At 33.2% G+C, this 14,137-nt stretch overlaps 1 protein-coding gene across 1 annotated transcript in view; it reads right to left on the bottom strand.

Annotated features, from left to right (window-relative positions):
• The window catches only part of LOC117112813 (arginine--tRNA ligase, cytoplasmic-like), a 17,149-nt gene extending 3,247 nt beyond the window's left edge, over positions 1 to 13,902 (bottom strand). The window contains exons 1-13 of the mRNA XM_033255992.1: positions 13,794 to 13,902; positions 11,986 to 12,126; positions 11,200 to 11,379; positions 10,692 to 10,781; positions 10,240 to 10,465; positions 9,803 to 9,939; positions 9,225 to 9,354; positions 5,246 to 5,353; positions 4,505 to 4,683; positions 4,030 to 4,139; positions 3,388 to 3,493; positions 1,887 to 2,000; positions 1,496 to 1,554 (exon numbers count right to left, since the gene is read on the bottom strand). Coding sequence (XP_033111883.1) covers positions 1,496 to 1,554; positions 1,887 to 2,000; positions 3,388 to 3,493; positions 4,030 to 4,139; positions 4,505 to 4,683; positions 5,246 to 5,353; positions 9,225 to 9,354; positions 9,803 to 9,939; positions 10,240 to 10,465; positions 10,692 to 10,781; positions 11,200 to 11,379; positions 11,986 to 12,126; positions 13,794 to 13,868 — 1,655 coding nt within the window. The 5' untranslated portion in view covers positions 13,869 to 13,902. The remainder of the gene's footprint in view (positions 1 to 1,495; positions 1,555 to 1,886; positions 2,001 to 3,387; positions 3,494 to 4,029; positions 4,140 to 4,504; positions 4,684 to 5,245; positions 5,354 to 9,224; positions 9,355 to 9,802; positions 9,940 to 10,239; positions 10,466 to 10,691; positions 10,782 to 11,199; positions 11,380 to 11,985; positions 12,127 to 13,793) is intronic.
• Positions 13,903 to 14,137: the final 235 nt, after the last annotated feature.

Below are 14,137 nucleotides of genomic sequence, written 5' to 3'. Positions count from 1 at the left end.
TATATATATATAAAATTAAATAGTAACAATAACATTAATAATCGTTCATAAAAAGGAAGATAAAAATTGTATTAATTTCAAATAAAGGTACTGATGAGACAAAGCTGTATGTACAGTATACTATTGGACTTGTTTTGTGTAACATATTTAGAGACTAAAAATTAGGCTGATAATTTCATTTTAAATATAATTGTTGTAATAATTTAAAAATAAATTCATACTCAAATGATAAAGACGAAATGATGTTCTATAACATACCAAATGTAAACATAGACAATTCTACTTTTTCAGAATGACACTAATACTCTTATTACTGATAATGATGTAAAGCTGTATTTATGGTCCTTGTTGAAATTTAATTCATTCTCACTGATGGATGTCATTCATTCAATAAACACATAAAAGCCCCAAACATACAATTATTAAAATATATATATATATATATATATAAAAAAAATACAAAATACTAACACTAATAATCGTTCATAAAAAAGGAAGATAAAAATTGTATTAATTCCAAAAGGTATGAAATTACTTCAATAATTTGCACAAAATATTTTAATACAACAATGAAACAAACAAAGTAATTTACATTAAAAAATAACCTTATTGAATGATAGAAAAAAAAATGTCAGACTTAACAACAACATATCAGACAAAGCTAAAAAAAAAAGTAGTTTCTTGTTCCTTGTATTTTGCAAAAAAGGAAGAATAAGGGCATTTTTTTTTTTTATGATTCCGAGATGGCAAATCCAAGATGGTTGATGGAAAACAGCTACTACTTTCTCCCTTTTTACCAAGTAGACACATTGAAAGCAAACAAAAGAAGCACTAGACATGATTCATACCATATGTATCCCCAACCATGAATGATCGAGAAAGGAACCGATGCCGATGTCTGAACAGATTTTTGCTTGCTCACGGGAGTGTGAAAGTTTTGAAACTCCTGGGGTCAATCAAGTGAGAGACGTCCTTAAAAAATGTCCAACAATGCAGTTACCCAGATTTTCATACATTTCGTAAAAATGAAGGAAATAAAAAAAAAAATTGTGAGGCAGAGAAAATGGATGCGCAAGGAGGACAAGCAACTAATATTTTTTTTTATTGGCCTTACTGAGACCCGGCTATGTGCTTCATATCATTTTTCTGGTTCGTTTAGCAAATGTTTACGTTCAATTTTGCATTGTAGCTACTCTAAATCAATGTATTTTAATCTAACAGGAACTTGGCGTTTGGGAAATAGAGTCAACATAGATACAAAAATATTTGCCCAGAGACATAAAGATAATATAATGAGGTAGTAGCACACTCATAAACAATTCCAAGTGGACACTTCACATAAAAGCACTTAAAAACATGATTGAAAACAAGGTCACGTATTATTAGTACATTAGAATATATGACAAATAACCTGAACTTAATTTAGAATATGAAGCAAATGCATTTGTAGTTTTTACATATATTAAAGCATGATTAAAAATTACTTGTAACTTACTTGATTCGAGTGTATGCATACAGCAGGTACACAGCGGTATTTCCTTTGTCGTCTAACATCTGAAAAGAAAATAAATTATTTTATCTACAATAATATTTTGGGTCTAATTATAACACAGTTTTTCAAATAATTTAAAGTTACATTAAGGAATACTTTATCAAATGACGTCTGACATCTAAAATAAAAAAAATTAATTATTTTATTTACAATAATTTCTTTGGCCTAACAGTAATAACATTTTCTAAACAAATTTAAAGTTGCGCTAAGGAATGCCTTATCAAATGACGTCTAACATTTGAAAAGAAAATAAATCATTTTATCTACAATATTTTTTTGGCCTAATAATAATAAAGTATTTTTTTTAACAATTTAAAGTTGCATTAACAAATACCTTATCAAATGAAAAGACATAATCATTGACCCGATTGTGTGAGAGGTCAGCATACTTGATGCATCCATAGGCAATGGCTTCTTCCGCAGCCTTCATCTCCTTAGCTGTCAACACCTAGAGAAAAAAATTGATTGCCAATCTATCTTTCAATCAATCAATGGACCCATCAAACATTAAATCAATTAATAAATCAATCAATAAATCAATCAATCAATCAAACAATAAATCCATAAATCAATCAATCAACCCATCAAATAATAAATCAATCAATCAACCTATCAAACAATAAATCAATCAATGAACCCATCAAAACAATAAATCAATCAATAAATGAACCAATCCACCCATCAAACAATACATCAATCAATTAATTAACCTATCAATTAATCAATAAATTAATAAATCAATTAAACAATAAATCAATGAATCTATCAATCAACCTATTAAACAATAAATCAATCAATCAAACAATAAATCAATCAAACAATAAATCAATTAATGGACTCATCAAACAATAAATCAATCAATCAATAAGTCAAACAATAAATCAACAAATCAGTCAATCAACCCATCAAACAATAAATCAATCAAAAAATAAATCAATCAACCAATCAAACGATAAATCAATCAATGGACCCATCAAACAATAAATAAAATCAATCAATCAACCCATCAAATAATAAATCAATCAAAAAATAAATCAATCAACCAATCAAACGATAAATCAATCAATGGACCCATCAAACAATAAATAAAATCAATCAATCAACCCATCAAACAATAAATCAATCAAAAAATAAATCAATCAACCAATCAAACGATAAATCAATCAATGGACCCATCAAACAATAAATCAAATCAATCAATCAACCCATCAAACAATAAATCAATCAATAAATCAATCAATCAACCAATCAAACGATAAATCAATCAATGGACCCATCAAACAATAAATAAAATCAATCAATCAACCCATCAAACAATAAATCAATCAATAAATCAATCAATCAACCCATCAAATAATCAATCAATCAAACTGACTAATAAAAATAGAGCCAGAATTAAGTGCACAATCACACATGCTTAGTGCGCAACACTGTTGTTTGTGGGAACTTAGCAAACAATTCTCAAAAGTTGGGAATGGAATGGTCTATTGTGATAACAATGATTTATAGAATACAGGTCTGCCTCCAATTAACGAAAACTTATGGGGCCGGAGTTTCCATGGTATTTAGCAGGTTTGGTCTCTAATTAAAATAAGAAAGTTAACAGACTTTTTTAAATTTGGGACCACAGGAAAGTGTTCTTTAATTTGAGGGCGTCTCAACCAGAGGAAGACCTGTAATAAGACTTTAAATATTATAAGATTTAGAGAAGCAATAATTATAGCATAGTTTTAATTAACAATAAACTGAATGATAATGCAAAGTTATAAAAAAAGTGGTCTTAGAATAAAAAAATTAAATATATAACATAAAAACAACTTTGGCACAATAATCACCTTGTCACGCCCTCTTTCCATAAGTTTTTCTCGTGATCTTCTAATTCCTTCATCGAGTAAGTCCGCCAATCGAACCGTGTCACCTGAACGAGTTTTAAACTTCTTTCTGATATGTACGAAAGCAAAAATAAAGGTCAATAGATCCACTAATCATTTTGAGTTAAGATAAAACGGTATCAAGTACACTTCGAAAAGACTAAAGGAAGTCAATATTGATTCATTATCCAAGTGTGAAGAGCGGTACGACTCGACCAAGGTCATCCAATAATCATATTGAGTTAATAGAATAGGGTATCAAGTACACTTTCGAAAGACTAAGAGAAGTCAATATCGGTTCAATATGCAAGTGTGAAGAGCGGTACGACTCCTGTCTCTTATACACATCTAGATGTGTATAAGAGACAGCATATTTAGAGACTAAAAATTAGGCTGATAATTTCATTTTAAACAAGTTTAAAGTGCTTGATGACCAAGTGAGGAGGAGGTGCTGGCTGGCAAAACAAGTTGATATTTTTTTATCTACTAGATCGTCATTTTTTGCTTGGGAAATTTCCAGTGGGGGCAACGCACACTCTTTTGGGGTCGTGCCCTCTCCCCTAGATACGCTACTGAAATTAGTGGGAATGCAGCTTTTCAACTTACTTATCTTCTCCAAGAACAACTCCGAATGCTATGTGCTCGCAACGAATGTTCTTTGGATTCAGGAACCCAGCTTTTTTGGCACAAGCAAATAAACACTGGAAGTGTACGCCCTGTAAAAAAAAAAGAAACCATATTAACTAGTATATTGGTTAATTAGCATCTAAAATTAATTCTATATTAATGATATAGTGTAAAAGGAGATGACAGATGCAATGTTTAGAATGCTTTTCTAGCAACTAATGGTTATCGGCAAGAGATACGGATTACAAAAGACTTGTATACTATGCAGCTTTGAACTTTATAACTTATTTCACTAATTTAGAATTTAATTTAAAAATAAGTACAGAACTTGCCAATTATGGAATTGAGTTACGTGATGCTCAATATATGGGCAAAAGAATCTCATAAGAAAAAATACCTGATACCTAGGATTGTTAGCAAAATATCTAATTATTAACTAAGCTAAAGAAATTACCTGTCCTGCATCAACCACGTACAGAAGCCATTCACCAGACTCATCATCTAAACGATGTTTGATAGCTGTCATATCTGACGTGTCGTAGGTAAACCCACCGTCAGATTTAACGATTGTCAGAGGGATTGGTGCGCCAGGTGCAAACATCACCTTTCTGCCATCGTCCTCTTCAAGCATACCTATAGTAAACATATGAAATTGTCAATATTATCATTATATTTATGGTATTTGTATTTTTAATTTGAAAAGATTAAATTGCTAATCAATAAATCAATCAATATCTAATCAAACAACCAAGTCAACCAAAATTAACCAATCAAATAAGTTATTTAAATCAATGAACCAATCAAATCAATCCAGTAAATCACTTAAATCAATCAACCAATCAAATCAATAAAATTAGTCATTCAAATCAATGAACCAATCAAATCAATCATTTAAATCAATCAAAAAAGTCATTTAAATCCATCAAACAATCAAATCAATCAATTAATCAATTAAATAAATCAAGAAATTAAACAAATTGGTCAAATCAAATACATCACTCACTACACAATAAATTAACTAAATAAAATAAAATCCATCAATTTAATCCCCCAAGCAATCAATCAAGCTATAAAATTTATCCATCAAATAAATCAATTTAAATAAATTAATAATAAAACTCAAGCAATCAGTCAAATTCAACATTCAATCAATTATTTGACAGATCAATTTAAAATAAATAAATGTGTTTAATACCCTTTTCTTCCAATTCTGTGACAACATCTTTCATACGATCCTGGTAGAAGGATTCACCCCGAGGAATTAAATTCTTGATATCAAGCCGGGCATAAATTTTTTCAAACTCTAGAAGAAAAAAAAATACCACCTTGAAATCACTTTACATATTTTCTGTACTAAGTATGTTTATAATAACAATCAAAATCATTTTAATTACATTTAAGACTTTTATTTAGCATCAATTTCACATTATTGAAAGAAGTTTACCAAAGTTTAGAACTGATTTAGCATAAAAAATTATTCTGTGGGTAAATGTTATAAATTTTATTTTCTGAAATTTTATCTAAATTATATTAATGGAAATGTTGTTGGTAAACTGACCAATCGGCCATGTTTGTTTTGGTCATGTGGATAACTTAACGCTGATTAACGCACTCTGGTTGACGTTAATTTTCGTTGTCAACGAAGTCCATTTTACGAACCAGTCGAATGAAAATAATACTGAACAAAAAAATTATGGTCAACGAAATGAACCAGTCGAATAAGCCCAATGATTCCTAACCGAGTTCTTTGTATCTATCATTGAATTATTACGAATATAAGGATAGTAATTAATTATCCTATCCATGTATTATTATGATGGCCTGTTACTAAAATTGGATCGAGAAATACACATGGCAATGTCATTAGAAATCTAGTGAAGAACATCTACGTACCGAGCATGCACACGATTTGTAATTTTGAAAATGGGATATTTTGTACCCGAGTATGCTAAATCAGCTCTAAAAAGATATCAAATTGGTAAAATTCTCCTAACCAATTTGATTACTGATAAAAAACAAAATAATATACCTCTAGTTCATGGGAATGTACAGAGGTACACAGGTAGTAAGAAATAAATACAGACAAAAGCTATATAGACCGAAACCAAAAGATTCCTACTCTGCCAACTGTTCTCACGGTTAAATGTTCTCGCTGCAGCAACCATTGTCTCACTGATAAATTGTGGTTATTGTGTGGTCATGGTTGGCATGGTCTTTGTAAAATGTTGCTATTGCTTAGGGGATGGGTAGAGAACGTTCAATTGTCTTGATTTATATTCAATGCGTCATTGTTACTGTCTAGTAGTGCCATCTTCCTTTTTATTTTGTTTCATAAACCTATCTTCCTTTTTATTTTGTTTCATAAACCCAATGTTTTTAATGATCTCTGTTATTTGACTGCAAATGGAAGAAAATAAATGTATTTTTAAATTGATGGTTATTTTCGGGGAATGTCCACAGACCCCCTAAGGTAGTGTCGTCTATTGATCTTCCCCTTTCGGTGCTCCCACCCCTCTTTTTCGAACATCTCTGGATCCGCCTCTGTATTATCTTGATCAGTGGCATATCTCAAAGTATTGACATGATGACTTTCAACTAATTGAGCAAGTTTTTCAATTTGTGAACACACTATTTCCAAGGTGGTGGTGCATCCCCATTCCCCAAACACCTTCCTTATATATGCCATTGAGCTTCAAACTTCAGAAAAGTATTAAAATCATATAAAATTTCAATAAATTAAAAATTTCAATCTTCTGATAGCTTACATGTTCTGCAATGCAGGTAAATTTAGAGAGCTATTTATATATTTGTGATTATTTACTTTGTCTGGAATATATTTATTCTTAACTCAACATGGACTCAAAAAATGTTGGTATATTGTATAGCATAAGTTACACTTTCAGTATCGATTTCCATTGTTTAGAATGACTGCAAATAGCAAATATATTTCTTTAAGGGCTTTTGTTACGGTATACAAGAAGGCCCATTGTTATCATGTCTATATCTTCAATTGTCAAGTCTTAATGGAGTGGTATATTATTATCTTCTTGTACATGAATAGTACGGACTGGTACAAGAATTGTTGCCTGGTATTTATTTATCTTCAATTCATTGTTGTGAAATCTGGTAGAGGGGTTATGTTATAGATACACTGTTGTTATAATAGATTTAGTACCTTTTGTCTGTAATTTAGAAATGCCATGCATTTTAGAGACAGAAACAGGAAAAGAAAAAATCCCAACAACGAGATTTCAATTGCAGTCCTAATGCTCATCAGTATAATGCAGCAAGGTAATTTAAATATGGTCATGATGACATCACATTATGACCATATATAGGCACATCATAACCATATATAGGCACTTCATGACCATATAGAGGCACATCATGACCATATATAGTCACATCATGACCATATATAGGCACATCATGACCATATATAGGGGCACATCATGACCATATATAGGCACATCATGACCATACATAGGCACATCATGACCATATATAGGCACATCATGACCATATATAGGCACATCATGACCATATATAGGCACATCATGACCATATATAGGCACATCATGACTATATATGGGCACACCATGACCATATATGGGCATACAACAGTTTTTTGTCAAAGAAACTTTGATAGTGTGGACAGAGCTATCAAAACGTTATCTGACAAAGACATGTGACATGCCTAAATATGGTCATGATGACATCACATCATGACCATATATAGGCACATCATGACCATACACTGTATAGGCACGTCATGATTATATATGGGCATAAAACAGTTTTTTTGTCAAAACCAAATCTGAGTGTCGACAGAGCTTTAAATTAATTCAACAAAATCATCATCAAATCGTCGCTCACATCACGAACTAACACAATCGAAGTAGATTGTGTTAGTTCGTGAAATCACAGTAGCGCGTCAAAACGAGCGCGCATTGGTTGTCAAGCAATTTTGTATTCTTTACCACACAAAAAGTTCTTAATATGTTGATTCATCTTGATACAGGCATGGATATTCAAACTACGAATGGGCTTAATCTTAATTTAAAGGAAAATATTTAAAGAATAGTTTTTGATTTTTATACCTTTTCAATGATGTCATTAGGGGGAATTCCCTTCACAATCTCCTGAGCAATATCCCTTGGAGAACTTTTAACACCAATGGATTTCAGCATCTGGAAATTAAAAAAATGACAATGACACCATCATGCCCATATATGGGTAGATCATATAAAAGAAAAGAGAAAAGACACTTGATGGCCACAGAGCTTGAAGGTCTGCCCAGATTATCAAATTTTCTTTGACAAAAAACTGTACGCCCATATAAAGTCATGATGTGCCTATATGGTCATGATGTGCCTATATGGTCACAATGTGCCCATATATAGTCAAGATGCTGTCTCTTATACACATCTAGATGTGTATAAGAGACAGACTCTGCATTGCTCCCCCATCTTGTCAGCACTCTAGTTGTTTAATAGCTCTATGGGTATTGTTGAGGAGATATGTTATGAAACACTGTTGAAAAGGTGAGCGCCAATAAAATCTGAAACTTAAACACTGTTGATAGAGGGGGGTATGTTACGAAGTGTTGATGTGATGTATAAACATAGAGGTATAATAAGAATACTAGAGCGCTAACTGCAATGTATTTGATGTTCGAAATATGCAAAGCTGTGTGAGGGTACACATCCAAGATGGCTGCCGTAGATTCAGCCAATCAAAATTCGCCTAAAGCATCAAGGTTTTTCAATGGCGCCCTCAATATACACATGAAAGTTGAGTACAACTAAGTTCCCTGTATGTTGACACTCGAACATTTTGGTGTGTGGGTGTAATGTATACGATCTCAATGTTCAGTACTCACTACTATATTTTTAAATAAGATACTCCACTTGGGAGAATTTTTGGCTACGATAGTTTAATAATTTATTAATATTATTAATAATAATGATTAATGAAATAATAGCTAGTCAGAGGGCTTATATAAGATTATAATATGTATACCGAGCCTAAAGGTGGCGCTTTCCTACGGTGGTCATCTTGGATGGTACACATACACAACTCAACATTGGTTCGTCACCTTGTCAGCACTCTAGTTGTTTAATAGCTCGATGTGTATAAAGTATTGTTATTGTCCAACAGAATGGGTAAATTACCTTGTCTTGAGATGTCACATATCAAGTTCCATGCTTTGATATAATTCGGATCTTTCGACTGCAGCTTCACAACACATTCATATGCTCTTTTCTTGAAGTCTGCATCATCATCAAATCTTTTCTTAGATTCCTAAAATCCAACAAATACAGAAAATTTAAATTTCATTGAAATAGATTACATCATGAGTCAATAAACAGCAAGATTATGAAATGATAAGGGCAATACTGCCCTCTGGAGTCAAACTTATGATGTTTCCTATTTTTCTTATCACTATATGAGGTTTGCCATCCCAAAACCACCATACTGTCACTAGATGTTAAACTGTGTAATTAGCGCAAGAATGTGCCGGTATTGTATACTTTAGTACAGAGAAGCTGTAATACTTTTACTCAATAACTTAGGCAATAGTAATTCGATTCCAGTAAATGAACCATCGATTTAAAGTTTGCAATGTCGAGAAATATGTTAAAAAGTCAATTTTCCATTTTTTGCACTGATGCGGGTTTTTGGGATGGCAGGCCTCATATTCTATTCATTACAGGAATTGCGTTGGGAATGACGACACTGTACGACTCACCTTGTAGAAAGCTTGCAGATCTTGGAGTGGGGGAGACTCGTTACGGTAGTTCGGGAACATATCTTGTAGATGCGCGATCAGCATACCGAACTGCGTGCCCCAATCACCAAGATGATTAATCTTCAAAACGTTGTGACCTTTGTATTTAAATGCATTAAAATATGATATAAATCAGTGACCTTTGAATTTGCATATAATATTATAATTTTGCTACAAAAATCTGACCATAGATTTTTAAGATTTTGTGTTCAATCAGGGTCGAACGACACACAGCTCACGCCAGACAGGTATGTGCAATATACACGCAGCAAAAATGTGTCCCTTTAATAATCTCATGACGACCTAAAATCTGTCACACATGCTGTATGATTCGGACTTAAACATTAATAATAATAATAATAATGAACTGAATAATTATAAATAATTTCAGTACTTACCTACAAATTCTAGAAGACGTGACAGACTTTCACCAATAATAGTTGACCTCAAGTGACCAACGTGCATCTCCTTGGCGATGTTCGGTGATGACATATCCAAGCAGACCCTCTTCTTCCAGCCTACTGCTGGGGGCTTGACCCCATCGGTTAATATCTCAGAAATAAGGGGGCTGATGAAGCTCCTCCTGATATTGATGTTGATGAAACCTGGTCCAGCAACTTCCGTCTTTTTAAATTTTATCAACAGTATAAGAAAACATCATCAAAGGTGGAAAATAATAAGCCAATTCATAGTTTGGACTACGCATGCCCGGTCAAAGGTCAATTGACAAACTTATGATGTATGTTTGTTTATGTTGATTCAGCTTGATACAGGCATGGATACAAACTACGAATGGGCTTAATCTTAATTTAAAGGAAAATATTTAAAGAATAGTTTTTGATTTTTATACCTTTTCAATGATGTCATTAGGGGGAATTCCCTTCACAATCTCCTGAGCAATATCCCTTGGAGAACTTTTAACACCAATGGATTTCAGCATCTGGAAATTAAAAAAATGACAATGACACCATCATGCCCATATATGGGTAGATCATATAAAAGAAAATCCAAAGACACTTGATGGCTACAGAACACTTGATGGCTACAGAGCTTGAAGGTCTGCCCAGATTATCAAATTTTCTTTGACAAAAAACGGTATGCCCATATATAATCATGATGTGCCTATATGGTCACGATGTGCCTATATATGGTCATGATGTGCCCATATATAGTCAAGATGTGCCTATATATAGTCAAGATGTGCCTATATATGGTCATGATGTGATGTCATAATGACCATACTTATGCATGCCACATGTTTTTGTCCAATACAATTTGATAGTCTAGACAGGGCTTCAGGCAAAATCTGATCAAACATTAAATGCTGGGTTGAAGAAGAAGTTTGAAGAAAACCTTACCCCTGACATAGCCATAGAGCTATTACACTGGTAGTCCCCATTCTTGCCTGGCGTGACAGCTACTGGTGGGCCCTCAAGCTGTGGGTAGGCCTTGTTGATAGCTGTTGCAAAAATGTTCACAAGACATCCATGGATATTGGTCATGTACGACTTACTTCGAGCCTCCTCTGCAGCGATACTCTTGAATAAAAGCATTAAAATATATACATTTTTAAATAGGCTCAAACAGTACAATAAATCATAACAGGCAGAAACCTACGCTGAATTTTTTTAAGCCCAAATTTCTTAGAAACAGTCGTACCACCAGTGTAGGCCCGATTCTCCCTGTTGTTCACTCACTGTGCAGCTGTAATAATAGAAAGCCCAATGCTTACATGCTGCCTAACTGCATGCACCTGACAGTGATGATGTTTTTCATTATCAGAGGCAGTCGACCATTTGAAAATCTTGACACCCACATTGATTAAGTTTTTTAAAGTTAATGATTAAATAAATTAAACAAATTTGATTTAAGCATGGCTAAGCTTTCAACTGCACTACTGTGTCAATGAGCCGTAAGCGTCTTTTCAATGTTTACCGGTGCAAAACAAATTTTTAGTATTATTATTTGTTATTATTATTTTAAACAATATATTTTAAATCATGGTAGAAATGATGTGTGTAGGCCAACAACATCATATTTAATTATTAGAACGAGAATAAACAACTTTCATGAAAGCATGTAAAAGCAAAAGTAATTTAGTTAGAAAATAATTCTTAAACTTTTGAAATGAAACTGAAATATACCTTAAGTAAATGCTCCTCTCTATATTTCAGTTTTTGGTTTTCTATTTGAAGCTTTTCACTTTCACCAGATGGCTGAACATCGGAGAAGTCCCCATTTTTCAATTTTTCGATTGCAACTTTCAGTCGCTTGATTTCAACTTCCTGTAAAAACCATCAATCCAAATAATTATCAAATTCAGATAGACATTCATTTATTGATACTGTAGTTACAATCATTAAAATTTCGGCATCAATATCATTACAAAAACTGATGAATTTAAATATCTTAAAATTATTGACTGGTCACAAGTTCATTTAGCCTCCACCCCTTGGCGCTGTGCTAATTCGGCCCCCATGCAAACTTGGTCCCAGATCAAATTGGCCATCAATATTTATTTTTTTTTGTACTGTATTGCCTATACAGTAGTACTGAAGGGACTGACTAGAATTTTGAAATCTGAATTGATTTATGGCTGAGTTAACAGGGCTAAGTCAGTATACGATGTTTGAATGCTGGTCACTTTGGCCCAAAACCAAATCGGCCCCAGACAACACTTCAGCCCAAAACCAACTCGGCCCCAAACCAACTCGGTTATTCAAGAAAGTAGGTTAAAATAGTTGGGTGGTCCCTTTGTTGTGAAATTTGTTGCGGAATGATGTGAATATGTATCTACCAAGAAGCGCCTCTTTATGGCTGTTAGGTAGTCACGGACCACGCCCATACGCAATTCAGGACAATGATGCTGCAAGTTATGAATTATTCTCCTACCTTTAAAGTCAGATCTAGAGGAAAAAAACATTTTTGATATGTTGTAGCACTGATTTTTCTAAGAGATACAGATTTTTGAATATTTGAAAACTGGGGGAAAAAGGTGTAAAAAAGGGCGGTTACACCCTTTTATCCACCAGTTTTTAAATATTCAAAAATCTGTATCTGACGGACGCTGAAAGTAACATAGTGCAAAAGGTCAGCCTATGAGTTAGAAGCAAAGAAAAATGTATTTTCAGAATATATTCAATCCATTTGACTGCCTCAATATTACTTTAAAGCAAATATCATAATGTCTACCAAATATTGTTGTAATGATTACTTTCCGAGTAATTATTCCATTTATTAACGAATACCTCAAAACGTTCGTCAAATTTAGCCTAGCCTTACCGAGGGGTAAATTGAAAATTCACAGGCCTATTCGAGGCCCTTCAAACCTGCGGAGGCGATGTTGCAACACTCTTGCACTTTCTTGGCCTAGCGCGCTCGCACATGGCAACATCCGATGAAATGAGTTTGAAAATTGAATAAAAATAGAAAAAATAAAGTTTCTTCACTTTTTATTTTTGTTGTCAATTCATAACATATGTAAATATGTCATGTGATTTTCATCATATTTTTGGCACAACAAAAATAAATATAACCCAGACCGTGTATTCTATTAAGATAGTCTTTCTGCCTCCAGTTAGTTAGGGCGCTGCCAGCGTTTCAGCCAGGTCCATGTAAACATTGCAAGGGGTCTATTGTTGTGCGACAACATATTGCTATTCGAGTCCAACATGTATAAACAAACTGATGCAAAACACCTATTTGATTGCATCATTTCTTTAGGTGGCCGCGACTTTATTCTAGGTTTTGGTTTAGGCCTAGGTGATCTAGCCTACCGTACCTACCACAAGTCAGTCGCGACCGGCCTCGCCTCGGGACTCGTAGGCGGCCTAGGAAATCGAGTTTTGTAAATATTGTATGCAACTAAGTAAGTTCAATCAATAAAAGTACATGATAAACTTTGAACAATTTAAACGATTAATAAAGTCTTTTGGCCTCAAAATATACATACCTGTTCCGCTGCACGCTTTACATACGTTTCGATTTCTGCCATACTTTTCCGTGGAAAGAGCATCCGGCCGGCCATGCGCGAATTCAAATTTGCGCCCTCTCTGTTTACAATCGCTCAATACATCAGCAATAAATTATGCAAAAATAATCCACTACTGCCCATTAATAACAGTTTTATCATATTTATAATAATGTTATTTGAATGAAGTTTCGATGTTGGTGTTGTTCTTTTTATTATGTAACACATTTTTTAATGTAGTAGTAGTAGTACAACATTAGGAACACAACTTAAACCTTAAAGATTTACTGTCCCTTGAAAACAAAAACAAAAAAAATCATAAAAAT

The sequence above is a fragment of the Anneissia japonica genome, unplaced genomic scaffold, assembly GCF_011630105.1.
Source record: "Anneissia japonica isolate Jap-2015-1 unplaced genomic scaffold, ASM1163010v1 scaffold172582_len1462937_cov174, whole genome shotgun sequence".
NCBI lineage: Eukaryota > Metazoa > Echinodermata > Crinoidea > Comatulida > Comatulidae > Anneissia > Anneissia japonica.
The sequence above is the reverse complement of the archived record's forward strand: the minus strand, read 5'-3'. Positions and strand labels throughout refer to the sequence as shown.